This window comes from Bombus fervidus, chromosome 15, assembly GCF_041682495.2.
Source record: "Bombus fervidus isolate BK054 chromosome 15, iyBomFerv1, whole genome shotgun sequence".
Classification (NCBI taxonomy): domain Eukaryota; kingdom Metazoa; phylum Arthropoda; class Insecta; order Hymenoptera; family Apidae; genus Bombus; species Bombus fervidus.
In genome coordinates, this window is record NC_091531.1 from 6,318,826 (window position 1) to 6,336,356 (window position 17,531).

General features: G+C 33.1%; 1 protein-coding gene across 7 annotated transcripts in view; it reads left to right on the forward strand.

Annotated features, from left to right (window-relative positions):
- LOC139995204 (parathyroid hormone/parathyroid hormone-related peptide receptor) overlaps positions 1–17,531 on the forward strand; it is a 30,390-nt gene that overhangs the window by 11,592 nt on the left and 1,267 nt on the right. The window contains exons 3-12 of one of the 7 annotated variants that reach the window (XM_072018431.1): positions 4,549–4,632; positions 8,353–8,452; positions 13,530–13,636; positions 13,872–14,030; positions 14,651–14,745; positions 15,271–15,623; positions 15,977–16,107; positions 16,304–16,389; positions 16,561–16,705; positions 16,895–17,146. In XM_072018431.1, coding sequence (XP_071874532.1) covers positions 4,621–4,632; positions 8,353–8,452; positions 13,530–13,636; positions 13,872–14,030; positions 14,651–14,745; positions 15,271–15,623; positions 15,977–16,107; positions 16,304–16,389; positions 16,561–16,705; positions 16,895–17,146 — 1,440 coding nt within the window. In that variant the 5' untranslated portion in view covers positions 4,549–4,620. Of the gene's footprint in view, positions 1–4,548; positions 4,633–8,352; positions 8,453–13,529; positions 13,637–13,871; positions 14,031–14,208; positions 14,331–14,650; positions 14,746–15,270; positions 15,624–15,976; positions 16,108–16,303; positions 16,390–16,560; positions 16,706–16,894; positions 17,160–17,531 lie in introns of those variants that run through there. The other 6 variants (XM_072018428.1, XM_072018429.1, XM_072018430.1 and 3 more) reach the window with 6 other exon arrangements.

Genomic DNA, 17,531 nt, shown 5'->3' on the forward strand with positions numbered 1-17,531 from the left:
AGACTGTTACTACTTTGAAATTATCAAGGGTTGAAATAATAAGAAACAATAATGTTTAAAGAATACTATGTTCAAAATTGTGTAACTAAATGAATGGAATCAGTTTCATCGACGAATTTTCAATGTTTCTCTTTAGTGCTTTTGATTTTCTAAATAAGAGTAACATTTGTTCAAACGTTTTATTATTTCATAAAAATTCCTTATATAATTGCTATAAAGTGTAGTTAGAATTTACAATGCACTACAAAGAGTCAAATGTAAAAAAGAAAAGATGAAGAAGCTGGAAGAACAGCTTAATTTTCTGCATGACGGACCAAAAATAATTCCTCTGGTGACATACCATAAACAGACTGCCTTATATGGATATCAGTACAAATTCATATTTTTACGAACACTAGTATGTTCTACGACATAAATACTGTGAGCTGGAAGTTATCTTAAACCGGGAAGTAAGCGTCATAACAAATAAAATAATAAATAGAATAGTAATATTTATTGCACCATACGTACGTTACAATGTTTTCTGATATAATACATAGCATTATAATAGAGGTCTAATAATAGAGAAAGGTAGCCAAATACGGAATATCATTTTGTTTCTCAAATGTCGTTCGTATAAAATCAATCACGACAAAAAGCACTTATTCTACTCGTTTTTCTGTGGTTGCCACGAACGTTTGAAAGTTCCTTTCTCCATTGTATTGATTTAATCCTAATCTTAATTTGATACACGAATATACCAATTCTTAAAAATTAATTCCCTGGATTTCTTGTTAAGAGCATTTTTCCATTTCCTAGGTGACCGTTTTAATAAAAAGATTCAAATTAAAACACTGGAGACTCCTGATTTGACTATCGTTCGGATAACCAAGGAGAGAAAAGCAACTCCATATACAACAGCAGAGTTACTGGCGTGTTCACAGCTAAAGGAAATCGTCCAGCCAATTTAATAATTTGAGACTATACGTTTATGATTACACGTACATGTGGCATACACCAAGCTAAGTGTAAAATCCACCAGCCACTGTTTATCAATATTATGATAAGCACCTTACTTTGGACTTATTGTATATTTTTGCATTGCGTACATCTATGTATCTTCAACATCTCCACAGATGAATAAAAATCCTCAGTCGTAAAAATCGAGGATGGATTTTAGCATAGAGTGTCATCAATTATGTTGTTAAGGATGAAAAGCTTGGCTGGTGCGATTGCATTCGCGTGCGTGACCCCATTTCTGGTTGTGTCGCGTAACCGGGAAGCCTTCAAGTGTGTCGTCCGCGGCTTCGCGAATCCAGTGCTTGCAAATCCCTAGGATAAGGCCAGATTTATTCATGATTCATCGCCGTTTACCCGTATTTTATTATCGCCCGTGGCTTTTACGAGTCTGTCTTTTACGAGACCATCGTCACTGCAAAGAAGTCTCTCCTCATTGTTCTCGTGTTCATGACAATCCGTTGGCCTCTCTGAATACCTCGTCAAACTCTAAGATAGAACCTGGCGGTGATAGCCTACAATATATACTGGATTACGTTTATCTTCTCTCGTTTCTTCTCAGAGACTTAAGAGCTGTTGTAACGCAAATATAATTTCGCTTTTATTTTCGATGGATGTTTAATTGACTGTTCTTTGATTTAAATACCTCTTTAAGAGCGGGCCATATAACATGTGAATTAAGAGTAGAAATATTTCAGTTAAGAGATCATTATCATATTATTTGTTGTTTATCGTCACTTAGTGAGGTGTGCAATTTGAAATTTTTATTCTATTTGACACAGTTGCAATCTTTTATACGGATCATTTTTATATTTTAACGAGCTGAGTATTCTTTAATTAGAATCTTTTTACTTGTGTATGTTTTCTTGATAAAAAATTTTTATTTTGGAGTTTCAATGTCGTTCCAGTTAGAATGATTTTATTTCCTTCATTTGAATGGCTTTTGATGCTTTGATAAAGTGGTATTTCTAAGTGATTAATTGTAGGAAATTGTCGTACAATTTTGCCGAGTTATTTGTTTCATTTATTATGATGATTTCTTTAAATATGGCGGTGTTATTGGTACACTTTTTTGACCCTGTTACCATCACTCTTTTTATTTTGGACATTTTCTTTAATCAAAACTCCATCGTCTGCACCGTAAATGGGACAATTCTCTCAGGAGATACTGAAAGTAACATTTTTCCCAGAAACTTCCCAGTATATTCTTTCTCACGTATCTATCTTCACAACTAATTAAACTCTCCATTTCCCATTCTTTTCTACACTCTACTTAATTCCAACGCACGATTCGTAGACAGAAATCTATAGAAATGTCAGAATCGTTAAGAAAAAACAATTCCAGATTTTTCAAACATATTTTCTAGATCTCCAATTCCATGGCACGAATCTTTAGTAATTTAGACATTGGCTGTCAAAACAGAGAAACGTTTCTTCTCTCAATGTATTGTTTCATATAATTTTCATTTTGATTTCTTTAATGCAACATAAAGTCCAAAATAATAGAAGTCTATCAATCAAAATTTCTGTGATAGTTTCTTAATTTTTGGTTCTCTTATTCCTTTTATTTCTAAATTATCAATTTCACTGATTTTTCCTGTGTATATTATTGATACATATAGTAATACAGCTTTATATTTATATTTTTAACATAGTTATATCATTTCTACTTTGTGAACGAGTCCTTGCACCCCTTCAGTGGTCAAAGGATGTAAATATAGATGACTTTATTATTATTATTTTATATTATTCATATTTTAATAGTAAATAATTAATAATTCAGTGGCAAATAATTATAACTGATAAATAATAAATCTAATATCAAGAATTATACAATTAAATAAATAACAGTGGGTGGCGAGGATTTTGTTTTATAATTTCGGTGCCTAACACAAGAATAATATTAATAGAATAAATAATAATATTTATTATTGTATTTATCCAAAAAAGGGCAGCAATTCTTCTGATCTAGTATTAACCAAATGATAGAATCACAGCTACTCTTTTTCCTAATTTTCCTCGGGATCACTGGTCTACTTTCATCGTAAAGGAAGCGAGGGTTGTAAGGTAACTTCAATTTCGGAGTTCTCAGGACATCAAGCCCACACCATTGCCATTGGCATTTCCATTTTCTTTGTGGAAGCCTAGCATTCTTGCCAGTAACGAAACGAATCTCGTCGAAGCTTGCAAAGCAAAAAAATTCGTCAAAGGAACGTGGTGCAAAGGCAACCATAAATGGGTAGCGTATTCATGTCAATGAAAACAAATGTCAGTAATACGTGGAGGATCAAGACCCAGAAGTCTGTGACACATGAGGACTGTTCCTTTAATCGTGTAATTTCCTGTGTTTTACTACTGTACATCCTAGTAATCTTAATTGTAATTTTACTTTATTTTAAGTATCTTTAGGCTTGTGATCTTTCATAGTCATATTATAATTTATAATAGTCATAATAATAGATAATAATAATGGACCTTCTCGAGCACCACGTATACACAATTGAAGTGATTCAAAATGTTTCAGGTCCCATTACCAAGTTCTCATTTCGTATTATAACTAATTACTAAACATTTATCGGAGCAGAAGGAAAGAACGACTAGATGGACAAATTGAGTTTAGGAAAATTGATCTGATATTAGATGAGAAATTGATTGGAAAAAGAGCTGGATAATTATTCGTAGAAGGTGACTGATGGTTTAAACCCTCATAAAGGGTAGGGCCTCTCACTCTTGGAATACTAAAAGAGAGTTAATAAAATGACAAACAAGGACGTGGCCTTTTGGGTTTGCCTACGAGTCCATTTCAGCCTTGGTTTGCGAAATCGTGATTATCTTATTGATTTGATTGACCATGTTAGGGCCAATTCAATTACCAGTATCGAACAAACCCTATCGGAGGGATTCTGTAAGTCGGAATTGTGAGGGCTTCTAATTTCACCGTATGATAGCAAATAAAATTATTGTTATTGAATCTATGTGTTTCTACTTAGATTTGTAAATCTTTTTAGGCGGAAACAGGTTGTTTGGTAACGTTCACGATTTTTCTTCACATTTGTATCTTTTTAGCTATCTTTCTTCTTTGGATATATTTTGTTCATAAAAAGCGTGGAATGTATAAAAAAAAGTAGTAATACTATATCGAATACTATAAGCAAATATTTAAAAGCTATGTAATTTTTAAAACATTTACGGAAATGTAACATGTAACATTATGGGTCATATAAAGCGAAGGAGGACAGTGTGTTGTAAATATAAAAATGGTAAAGATATATGCAATACTTACAAAAAGAATCGAAAATATTGATAAAGAACTAAAGAGAATCAGAAAAGTTCTTTCTCAAAATACTTGTTGAACTTACATACTTAAACCTTGTTCTATTTTGGAATTCAGACATTTATGAGGAAAATCGATTCACATTTTATTGTCTATAGATTAGAGAAAGTATGATTGTATGTTTGTATGCGATTTATGTGTCATGAAAGATAATTTGTTAGATGTGGTATTTCCACATGGCCTATAGTATCTAATTGGCAAAATATAATCCGTTTCAGGGTACGGAGAGTAGAACACGAGTACGGTGTGCTGATTCAAAGACGGAAACGGAATAAAACGCAGCTGGTAAAATGAATGGCTACGTAAGTTCTATAGTCAAACTACTATCATACTAACAGTACAATAAGTTTATTAGTATTATTGTTATTATTATAACAATTATTATTATATTGTGTTATTTGATATATTGTATTATATTACATTTTGTTAATTCATAGTATATTATTTATCACGTTATATTTTGCTATGTTGTATTATATTATAGCTACATCACAGAAGTTGTACTTGGCTTTAATAATAACAATTCAGTAAAATAGAAAGAAATAGAATTTTACTTTACTATTTAAATTTTATTTCACACTTCACAGTGTGAAGTTGAAAATCGTTAAGATATTCAGAGTAAAATTTTTTGCATGTTTGAACCAATATTTAGTACATTATGGTTGAGAGTAACGACCGTGGTGGAGAATTCCTCACCGAAAGAAAAGCCAGAAATAGAAGGAAAGGTATGGAAACGAAGCTTTCTAGATAGTCACGAATCCCTTCTTGTTTCGATATAAATCCTCTGTAAATATCAATAATCCCTTTGTCACAGAGGTTACTCATTCATCTTCTGTTTTCTCTCTATATTTGGAAATAAAACAATCACGGTGCTTGAATTTTCTCTTGAAAATCAAGTCCCTTTATATTACCTCTCTATTCAAATATAGTCTTGTCAATATATTGTTTGGAACTCTTATATTAAATTTACCTTATGTATGTCATATAGAATTTGTACTCTTTGAAAATTACTGATAGACTGTATAGATGGATTTTTATGCAAATTTATATCATTGTAAATGAACACAGATGAAAACAGACATTGGATAGGGTGTGTATTAAACTTCTCAATATCATTTGCATTAAATTTTGCAGTTCCCTTTCTTCAAACAGAACAAAATAGGGATCTTCGGTATTTTTCTGGAATTTGCTGTTAAATTTATTTCATTCTTATTCCATAGTGTTATTATCTGTCAAGTTTGAAACACACACGTCTTCGTTATATAAACATTCTCTTATCCGAAGGAAAAATTGTGCTCTGGTATTATATCAAAACTGTGAACTCTGATATTACAGTTATTTATTTTCATCCTGCGTGGTTGTTATTTTTGGACTTATTATCTGAAGTATAAGAACATTCTTCTACAATGTGAAGGAAGATCGTTATAGCTTTAATATAAATATCTTAGTACGGAACACTGAAAACAGAGGCCAACAACTAATCCCTTCCAAATCCTTATTTTTCTTCTTTTAAGAAAACTACTTATCACCAAGAAATTGCACACCGTGATTACAATTACTGAGGAAAACGGAAACTGCTATTTGGCACTTAGTTCATCTCCATCGATTGAAAAATACACATATTATTAAGAAGGCTGATGATTAATCATCATTTTTGTTACTATCATGAAACGAGCCAACGAAAACCACAAGAACTCGTTTGTCCAGGAACAAATTGCGTTATATTTTTTTAATCAATGAAATAAGCTTTCATCGTGTGGGAAAAATACGATATTTCATAAAAATTCCACGATGCTCATATCATTCTTGTTTTTCATGCAGCCAATCCTATATTTGCTTTAATTTATGTACATTCCATCTCATATAGAATTTTGTACATAGTTGCATGCATTGTGTTTACAACTTTTTCCAATCAAATTATCTTATCGAATGCTATTTTTACGTTCTGATTATCACATTCGCTGCTATGAACATGAAACGTCATTCAATTATTTTAATTTAATTGCAAACAATTTTGACGAGACGATTGTTGTGTCTTTATGTATCCACGTCTTGGAATTTAACGTTGAGAAGATGAAAAAGAAGTAATGAAATAATGTGTTGAAAGGAAAACATCTTTTTCTTCTTCCAACTAAATCCTATAAATTTTATGAATTTCAATGGACAATTACGAATTGTCTTGTTTTGAAATTCATATCATATCATATCATATCATAGACGTTTCTTTGACAAAACAATATGCGTATAAGTTGTTATTCAATAATGTTATATATATGTTTTTATACTACCTTTTACAAATTGTATTTCTGTATTTTTTATACTTCGATAAAACGATATACGAGTAAATACCTATAATTCTATTTCGGAGAAAGGGTGTGGACAATAGCAGCGAGTGAATGTGAGTAATGGAAAAAATTGTGAAGTCAGCTCCCTCCGGCACTTCACAGTCGAGCAACATACGAGCTACTGGCATCCACTGAATTTCCAGGATTTTCCAATTGCAACTAGAAGAATTGCACGCTGCAGGCGATTTTCTTACGAGATGTTGAAATATATGTACATATGTTACCCTTCGCATTTGCATGGGAAATATCGTCGACACCCGTCGTTTGCTCACCAAATATTTCTACAAACTTGGAAAACTCGTTTCTGTTGTTTCATCCGTGAGATAAGCTTCCCTTTCGAACACGTGAACCTTGTTAGATAAGCTTCCGCTGGATTTCTGAATCCTAGTATAGCATTCTGTGGTTCGATGATCCATCTGATGCATATTTTAAGATTAACTGGCATGTTGTAGAACAAAAATAATCGGATGTACAAGTCTTGTATTCTCTAGGATATACTATGTATGTGTATATGTATGTATGTATGTATGTATGTTGATATATAAGGCGGCCGATTTTAACTTAATAAATATAAGTTTCATGTGTATAAAATACACAAATACTCTTATAATACATAGATAACATTTACATTTTATAAAATATTACTGATATTTCATTTAATTTCATTTTATAAAGGATATTAAATTTATTGTTAAATGTTGTCACAGATTTTATTGAGCACAATACACAAAATGAATTTCGCATGTAAAAATAATACAATGTCAGCTTAACGAATTGTTAAGAACGCTTTCAAACGAAGGTATTAAACTTATTGGAAAAGTCCGTTGATCATTGTAACTTGGTCGGTGGTCCATTGTGACCAAACACACAGTGGATTAACAACAAATATCAGGTTCTGTTCTCAATAGGAGCCGTAAAAGATGAAAGAACCTGGTCTTTGAATTTATTTGGGTCTCGTTGTCTTGATCACCGGTGCACTTACCAGCGTACTCTCTGGAACTATTATAAACCAGGTTTGATGTCTGATAATAATTGGATGAGAGAATAGGGTTGGTTTGTTGCAGTGGAAACGGTTAGTGGGCAGGGATCTGTTGGTTTATTTTCGAAATTAATACACAAACTATAGTGCAAGCAAACGTAAGGGACTTCCTAGTCCAGAAATAATTCCAAGTTCTGGTTAGTTTAACCCTGTTATAGTCTTTTAATTTTTATGGTCTTCCAATTTCACTTTTGTTTTAAGAAACAAAAAGAGTTGAAGATTACTGCAGAAGAAAACAGAAAGTCATATTTTTATGAAGGATTAGTTTTAAAATGCAGTGTTCCATTAATTAATTAACTTTCAAAAAGATTAATGCTTTTAATTAAATTCACTTTTTCCATAACTTTAGAAGTACTTCTTGTGGTAATATCAAAATACCGAGAATATTAAAATATTGTTTGTTTTTCCAATTACACGTTTACTTCTACAATACTTATGTATCTGTTCTTTTCATTCTAAATTATTCTATATTGAAATATGGCTTTTTAGTTATAATGTGATATTAGTATCTGAATTATCATATTTTCCTTTATCTTCATATCAAATACCATTAAAATTAGGTAAATTTACAAAAACGAATTTCTCATATTCATCTCCTGAGAACTTCATCTCTAAAAAATGTTTCATCTTTTTTTCAGGAGAACGTAGACTTTAACAAACCTGCGAGTCTCAGCGATCAGAAACGAACCCTGAAAATGAAAGCTGACCAGTGCCAAAAGGGCAACATTTTATCGTCTGGTGAGTGTTTTATCTTCTTCCTTTTTTTCTTTTTTTTTTTCTTATTTTACTAGTGATATCGCATGCATTTTATCAAATAAAACTTGAAGACTATACAAAGGCTCCCGAAATCGCTTTAACAAAAGTTAATAAAACATTCTTCATACAATAGTATACATTTTTCAATTGCAACATTGTTAGAGATCTACATCTCTCTCTCTCTATGTCGATTATGTGTTTAGTAATTTTGAAAGATTTTCTTAAAAAAGAAAAAAAATAAAGCTGTTTTAGTACTTATTGTAATTATAAATAAATATTGAATGCTGTGCATAATGCATAATGCTGAAAATATGAATGACGTTCTAAAATAATTAACAGGAACTGGAAGGTCGAGAGTTTCAACGATTACTGACTTCGATGTCGATTAAGCTCATAGCCAAGGGGGTTGGTATGGCTTAATTCGAGTTATTTCATCGAATTAGACCATCGACAGTTACGGAAGTGTAGCTACGTTTGGCAGCTGACGCTACTCCATTCTCCATTTCCATGGAAAATCCCCTAGATATCTTCGGATATTGGATACACTCTGATGCAGTTTAATTAAAATTATATTGTAATATCTTCATTCGATCTTTCCTCCTGTAATGAAATATTATCTAATTTAAAGCAGACATCATAACTACTATTTGATAAATTTGAAAAATTATACTATTAGAGCTAATATTTCTTTACTTACAAAGTTTGGGTTGCGAATAACCATTATGGATGATTAATATATATTCTCAATATCTCAAGATTCTCAACTAGGAGGATCAATATGTATCTTCGATATAATATCATCAGTATTTGTTGACAATATTGTTAATCGTCTAAGAGCACTCTTAGTTCATTCCTTAAAGCTAAATCTTAATCCTCTAAGTATCTAAGTATATCTACATCTTAAGCTGTTATATAGATTGCCATACATATATCTACGTCAGTCTTTGGAATTTCGTTTCTCTTCGTGTTTCTTTGGTTTGCCTATCTATCCATGCGGAAAGCTTTATGCTTCCCTTTAATGAAGTTTACCAGTTCCTACGTTTTTCGGTTGTTGCTCTTACTATTTCCGTGCATTCCTTATTTCTCAGTGTGATCCATCTGATTAATCTCGCAAATACGACAGCACGCTACTAGTCTGTAGGCATGTGATAGGAGTTTGAATGAAAGCGTAGATAAAGTATAATGAACGAAGAAGATGAGATAAAAGGAAAATGTAAAATCGAAAGACAAGAGCTACGTACAATAAATAACAGCGAATAACATAACTTCACACCATCTTTTTCTTCCAATCTTCTTCCTCGTGAAAATATTTGGAATTTTTCTTTCATCTAGCGTGAAAAGTATTTTCCTTTCGATAACGCAGCCTTTGATATTCAAATATTACATATACGGAATTTGTTAAACATCTGGAGATAACATTTCATATAACATTGAATTTCGTGTTTGGGTAATGAAGGTACCAACGCCAATCCTGTAATTAATCATTCAGCGTGAGTAACACATACAAATATACTGCTTCATCGGCTTTGAGCTAGGGGATTTCACGATCATTCCATGAATTTCCCATGACCCGTTTGTAACGAGAAATTTATGAAACGCGACAGACGTACCAGAAGTGGAAATTTAATACGAAACCACCCAGCTCTCTAGTGCTAGTCTGGTTATTTGTCCCACACGCTTTAGCGCCGCGTGTAATTCGAGAGAACAGGCTGGTGAAAAATGCTGAGAATCTAAATGCCTTTCGAATCGTAAAAGGATTTGGTAAATTCATGGGTCGTTTCCCGTTGCTAGGGGAAAATTTAGCATGAAAAAGAACGACCGAGGAAATGGAAAATGGAGCTTGGATTCAAATCAGGATTTTCGTGTCGGTCCAGGGCTTTGCTACCTCATCCAATTATAGCTTTCGCACTCCCAGATGCGGGCAATAATAGTACTTGTTGCTAAAAAATTGTTTCTCTTCTTGTTCCTTTTTTCAACGCGTCCTGTAATCACTAAACTTCGGTTTTTAAATTCACACGTTTGAAGGAAATCGATGGATTTAACTCCATTAAATTGACCCCATCCAACGCATGATACTCTTTCACGAGTCAATAATGGGTTGCTCAGTTGCCACGAGATTAAAGATTGTTAGCGAATCAATCGAAACTATAGATTTTATTCCATAATTTGCTCGATAGGATTGATTTATTTTTAAAATTGTAGTAATCATGATATCTTTGTTGGAGGGACAAGAATATAATATGTAATATAGTAATATGTAATCGTATTAAATTGAATAATAATTTCCAATTGACAAAATATTTTGAAATTAATAAATTTTGAAGAAAAGCGTATAGAAAATGGTACTGTTTCATACGTCACTGTCATCTTCATTATTATGCAGCATGTTGCTATTTTATAGACAGGAAAAGATAGCACAATTGAAATAAAATAAAAACAGTAAGCACAAATTATGAAAATGGACATTGAGGAATATTTAAAAAGATTATATTCATAGAAAGTGCAATGAAGAGTAGAGAAATTTGTCTAGGGTAGTGAGAGACATATCTTCGTTTAATATATAATATATATTATATATTTGATACATAATATATTTTAATAAAAAGTATTAATTGGATTGGAATTTCTTTCTTACAGTTATTAGCTGATCGTTTTACATTCTAATTCAAACGAAGAACTACGTGGACTGTTTAATTAATTAAGGGGGATGTCTTCGTCCTTGAATAAAACAAGCTCCGTAGAAGTAAAAGAACACGAGGAGATAATGGATTGAAAGAAAAGGAACCGACCAGACTGATATAATAATTAAATTACGAGGCATCGTGTGACAGGAAGCATATATTGATACTAATCGCTTAATGAAAAATCGATTCGTGACAAAGCTATTCTGTTAACGAGCCTTTTCGGATCTCCCTGTTAAAAAGCAATATAGTAAACGGCTATCACGAATTAATTTCCATTTTAATTATCATTTAACATTGTTTTATCAAACAAAAGACATGAAAGGAAATATTAGATGTCTTTTAACATCTTTAAAGCAATTTCATAAAAATTGCATAAAAGAATTGTGTAACTTCTTTTTCTATACTTTTTCTTACTTTAATTAGCGATACAATAATTACAAATTTTAGCTGCAAATATTGAATTTCCTTTGCAACAAATGTGAACAAAATTAAGAAGCTTACTCAAAAAGGAAGCTATACTTTTTCTTTAAAAAGTTGTTAAAGATTAAACAAATTTCGTTTATATCATATTTTCCTCAAATCGCATAAGGCATAAAATTTGGCACATTTAGATGATCTTCGTTGATTAATTTCAAAGTACTAGAACGATCGATAACGTTGAGATATCGGTTGCGTTAATTCCCTTCAACTCGTGAAATTTTATACCAACAGGATTGCAAGTATTGCTTTTAACTCCGGTTTCCAGCTCCTCCTTCTTTCCCTTTTTTCGAAAACTTCGAACCCGATAAATCAATCTTGACGTCGAGATAATTTACAAGGCTGTCGACGGGGTGATAACAACTCATGGAGAATTTCGATTCAGTAGCTTCGCCGGGCGTGTACCGGAAATGGGCCACGCGCGTGCCTCAGGAAACAGATGAGTCAGAAATGCAATAACGCTTCTACGAGTCACGAAAAGTCAAAGTGGCGAATTCCTCTGCTTCTACTTCGGCGAAATTGTAATTTTAGTCATCCTGCATTTTTTATTAATTTCATTCTACATTAATTTAACATTAATTGTAAAAAACGCTGGATTCGTCGAAGCAAAATTGGAAAGTTTACTTTGTTCCAGTATGAGAAAACAGAGAATTTTGTTTCGATTTTACAATTTTATTTCATTAAACTGTTACGCGTTTTGTACTTTGTTTTACGTTTTGTACTTTGTTTTACGTTTTGTTCCTTTTGTAATTGTTTAGCAAATTGCTCAGAAAAGTGTTTATTCTAGAAAAGGCAAACACAATGAATTTGTCGACTGCGTTATCGATTGACGCGATAAAAAATGTTATTTCCATCAGTTTTGTAGTTCCATTTCGTTGAATATCTCATAATGCTGTACTTAGAGTAATAATATTATATAGTAGGAGATAGTGGAAATATGTAAAATTAAAATGCGACAATATTGGATGTAAAATCAGAACATTCGCTTGACGTCGCGCATGACCACAAAAGAATTCTTTGAATAAAAAAACCGTCAAGATCGTTCAGTTGTCGCAATGTCTCGGCACGATACATCGAAGTGTCCATTATTCGACGAAAAATACACCGGGCAAATCCCGGTTCGTTTCGACAACCGTTTTCATTGAAAAATTATTTTTGTCCATGATATCACTGGCTCGAACCAATGGAATTTTATTTATCAAGAAACAAATTAAAACTTCTTTCTTAAATTCTGAGAAAGAAATTCTAAGATACTCAATTCCTAATTTAATTAACGACATCTATTAAGATTTCGTTGCTACGGAATTTTAATTAAAAAATATTTATCAAGAAATAAATTCAAAATATTTGACAAAGAGCCTTTGTAAAAATTCTACAGATCTCTATCGTTACCATAGCCAACAATATTTTCATGGGAATTATATTATTGCACATTTTAATTAAGGAGTAAATTATAAATATTTGATCAGACTCTAATCACACGATTATAATTACGCTACTTCACTAGACGATTAATTATAAAATATATTTATAAAGAAGTGTATAAAACTGTTTAGAATATTTGTAGAGAATTTTATATAAAACGTGTAACAGGAATTGCTTTGAAGTTGGAAGCTTTTACCTCTGACGAAAATGAGAGAGCAGAGTCACGTTTCGGCGAAATGAAGAGTTTTCGAAATCAGAGCAAAATTGAACGAACTTTTGAAAGCCGAGTAAATGTGGGATGATGATAAAAAGCTCCTTAATCCAATACCTTCCCATGAGTGATATCAAATGTAAACCACGCGGTCAGCTTTTTTTTTCTTTCGTGCACACGCGATACCATAGTGTGATATATTGCTTCCCTGCCGTGTAAAAAATGAAAACAAAAAAAACATAAAGAATGTCATGGTGTGCAGGCTGGTGCCCGGAAGTTTGGGATGAGATATTGTGCTGGCAATCAACTGCACCTGGGGAGTTGGCCATCCTGCCCTGTCCATCTTATATCACTGGGTTTGATGTCCAGGTAATTATCATAATTAAAATTACAATTCCTGCAATTTCTAATGAAAACTTACTAAAATGTTGCCTATTATATTGTTGTATTGCTATTATCGAATCATTAAGGATCATAACAATTTGAGGTCTATTCTAGAAATCTAGATTAACACTTTAATAATGAATTTGAACGATTCTAATTTTCATGATGTGTTTCACTTGTACTTCACGATCTGTTCTAATGAATGTATTTGAATTTTCAGGCGAATGCATCCAGAGAATGCATGTCAGATGGCCAGTGGTTTTGGAATAATAGTACCAATAGTACTTGGAGCAACTACAGTCAATGCTATAGAAATTCATTGGTGACTATTGTAATGACACTGCCCGATGGTCAAAAGAACAACGGCACTCTTATTAAAGTAAATGCTTGTGAACACTACTAAATTTATCAGTGACATTAATAAGAAACCATCCAGAATGATCCACAGATAGCATATTTAATTGAATGGGTCGTTAGGAAATATAATAATAATAATACTACCATGGAACCAGATTCTGAGTTTTTTGTTATCATCTTGGAAGTTTTAAGAAACCTTGACGACTTTGAAGCTTCAAGACTTCATTGATCATGAGAAAGAAACTAATCTGTGGAAAAAGGAACAGAAATGTCAGAAACTCGTTCAAAGGAGATAGAAATCGATGGGAATTACGCGAATGAGGTCAAACATTTTTCAAAAGGCAGTCGATGATTAGAGACTATTTATTGCGTTCCTGATATAATTTTCAGAATTGCTTAACACGACGTGAAATCCCATTACGTGTAATTAATTCGATAGTGTTACAATCTTTTGTGTATCATGGTCAATTTGCTTTCGCAACAAAATTAGTATGTGAACCATATCGGCGGCCTCTCTTTGATTGAAACCTGCGGTTTATCGATCAAATTCACGCAGACTGATTTCCCCCGTGCTTCATAATGTCTCCAATTACCTTTGCAAGATTTAATAAACATTCTAATTAATAATAACTTATGTTTCAGAAATTTTTTCCGATGGTAAAGACCATCTCGAAAGTCGGGTATACCGTCTCTCTCTTCACTCTGGTGATAGCTTTCTTAATTTTGGTTGTGATCAAGTAAGTATCAGCTCAAGGATATTATTTTTTATTCCTGTTTTTCAATTTTTAATAAGTAGCTTATAATAAAAGGTATTTTTATTATTTAGAGTTAGAGCCTATAATATTTCAATTTTTCTAATCCTCCATTTTGACTATATTAGGTTGTCGCATGAGCTTGTACTAATACTTAACATTACTGACTTCCATATATTAATTCACATATTCTACGTTTCAAAGTATAACGTTGAATTAATTTTATTTCTCGGGGGTAAATCAAAATACGAGTAATCCGACCGTCGCAATTTCATCAAGTACAGAAGAGAATTTAGACAGAGAGAAATTTTTTTGATGGCGGGTCCTCTTTTTTTCTTATTCAGTAATCCTCTTATCATCTGCATCCACCAGACACTTTTAATACTAGTGTTGTTTATAATTCCATGCAAGAAAAATTAGAAATACAAACGCATGGAACAATTTATTAATTTTATTTTAACTAACATGTTTCAATATCTGATCTTTAAAATCCCGAATCATTACTTTAAGTTTATCCCAAATTGGACGTAGGAAATTGAGGTGCCCCCGGAATATGCTGCACATGCATTTGTTCGCCTCGTTCATGCTCCGTGCGTTTATGGCGCTGATGAAGGACGTACTGTTCGTCTCTGGAATGGCCTTAGCTTCAGATGTTATGATAAAAAATGGAAACACATATTGGCTAGTGGACGAGAAAGAAAACAGCTGGCTGTGCAAAGTGTTCACCAGCTTCTGGCAATACTTCATCCTTGCAAACTACTTTTGGATATTAATGGAGGGGCTCTACTTGCACAACTTAGTCTTTCTAGCACTCTTCACCGATATAAACTCAAGCATCATTGGCTACGTTTGCCTCGGATGGGGTGAGCATCTCTCAATAGCTATTTTCTGACTAATGTAGTAATTCCTTGAAAATTCTGAGCTTCTCTAAATCTTATCAAGTACATTGTTCATTCATATGATATAGTTAATTCATAGTTCTGTTTTTGTTCTTTCCTTTTTTTATTTTTTTATTTTTTTTTTTTTTTTTTTTTTTGATATTAATGTGGTAAGAAATATCAATTTTGGAAGGACTTGCATCATAAAAGATAGCACTGGCGATGTGAACTTGTCGTTCGTGTTGTCTTATGTTGTTGCTTAGAGTTTCCTAAACTGCTTTAGCGAAATTATCATGTAAAGTAGCAAAGTTAGTTTCTCTACGTGCCTGTGCTCTCAGGTCTCCCAGCTGTATTCGTATCGTGCTGGATAGTGGCGAGAGTGACTCTTGATAACAAGTACTGCTGGACCACTCATGAAAATTCCAACCTCTTCCTCCTCATTCGAGTTCCGACTATGCTGTCGATTCTGGTAAGTTACGTAAGGCTACATAAGGAATTTTCCAAGATAATCGTGTAGCTTCTGTATTCCATTCAAGTTGTTCAACTTTGGATCTCACTCTCCTTGTCGCAACTTGGGAAAAGCGTTCAGAACTTTTTCCACATTAAAACTTTTTGATCACTTCGATAGACTTGAATATGAGAACCACCGGTTTCAAATTCCACAGATCAATTTTGGACTGTTCGTCAATATCGTTAGAGTGCTCCTGTTGAAGCTCAAGTCCACAGTATCGGAGGAGACGCAAAGATACAAGTAAGTTTCGCCACCTAATTTCCGATAAGTCCTTTGAGTTATACACCTGTTTACACAACCTAGTTCTCTGAGAACTCCTACAAGCTACCTCGTTCCAGAAGATGAGTAGCTTCAATTCTCTTTGAGTGTAGATTGTTCTTCGCGTGTTAAAGACTCTGAATTACTTTGCAGAAGGTGGGCGAAAAGCACATTGGTCCTGGTGCCACTTTTTGGAGTACATTATACCGTTTTCTTAGGCATGTCTTATAGTATTGGTGTAGATGAAACTGTTGAAGTTGTGTGGCTCTTCTGCGACCAACTGTTCGCTTCTTTTCAGGTATATGACTTAGAGAGTCTCTACACTTTTCTTCGACTTCACTATTTTATAATATCTTCATCTGCAACGTCCAATTCTCTTTGCTCTTTTCATACCATTGTGGTTTAAAGTTCCATCCTCGTCAGTTGTTCATTATGACATTATGATTATGGTTCTTAATTAAATTTCTTGTTCTTTTTTTGGCAATAGGGTTTTTTCGTGGCCGTTTTGTATTGTTTCCTGAACGGTGAGGTACGAACCGAGGTAACCAAGGCGATCAGGAGCCAGAAATTGCCTCGTTTTCGCACTAGGTGGAACTCAAGACCATCCACCCACTCTAGCAGCACGTGCAGCTGCAATGCATCGAAACTTGGTAGACGGTCAAAGCGGCCACGTTGGTGGAAAAAACCTTGGCTCTGTTTTCTTCACGACAGGACAGCTCGACGCTCAACCCACTCGATGGCGAGTACACAAGGTGTCCTCTCTATCCTATCAAATCCTTCGTTCTCTCACGCACGCCTTCAATGCTATCTCGATACCGCTGGCTGTTACATTTTCAACACCGTGTTTGACATTTCATTTTCATATCTTCATCAGTCTGCATGTTTTTGTGTTATGTTCTAATCAATTAATGTATTTTAATTTGACGAAAGATTTCTACCAACATTAAAAATTGGTATGCGTGATCGGATCATTTGTTCTGATATTATGGACTAGTTGATCATTATTTCATTACTTTCGGTAGATATCAGTCCATATTAAATTATAATACCTTGAGAAGTAGGTTGTTATTCTACAGTGAATCTATAGAATAGTTGGTGATTAAAGCGGGAATCATTAATAAGAA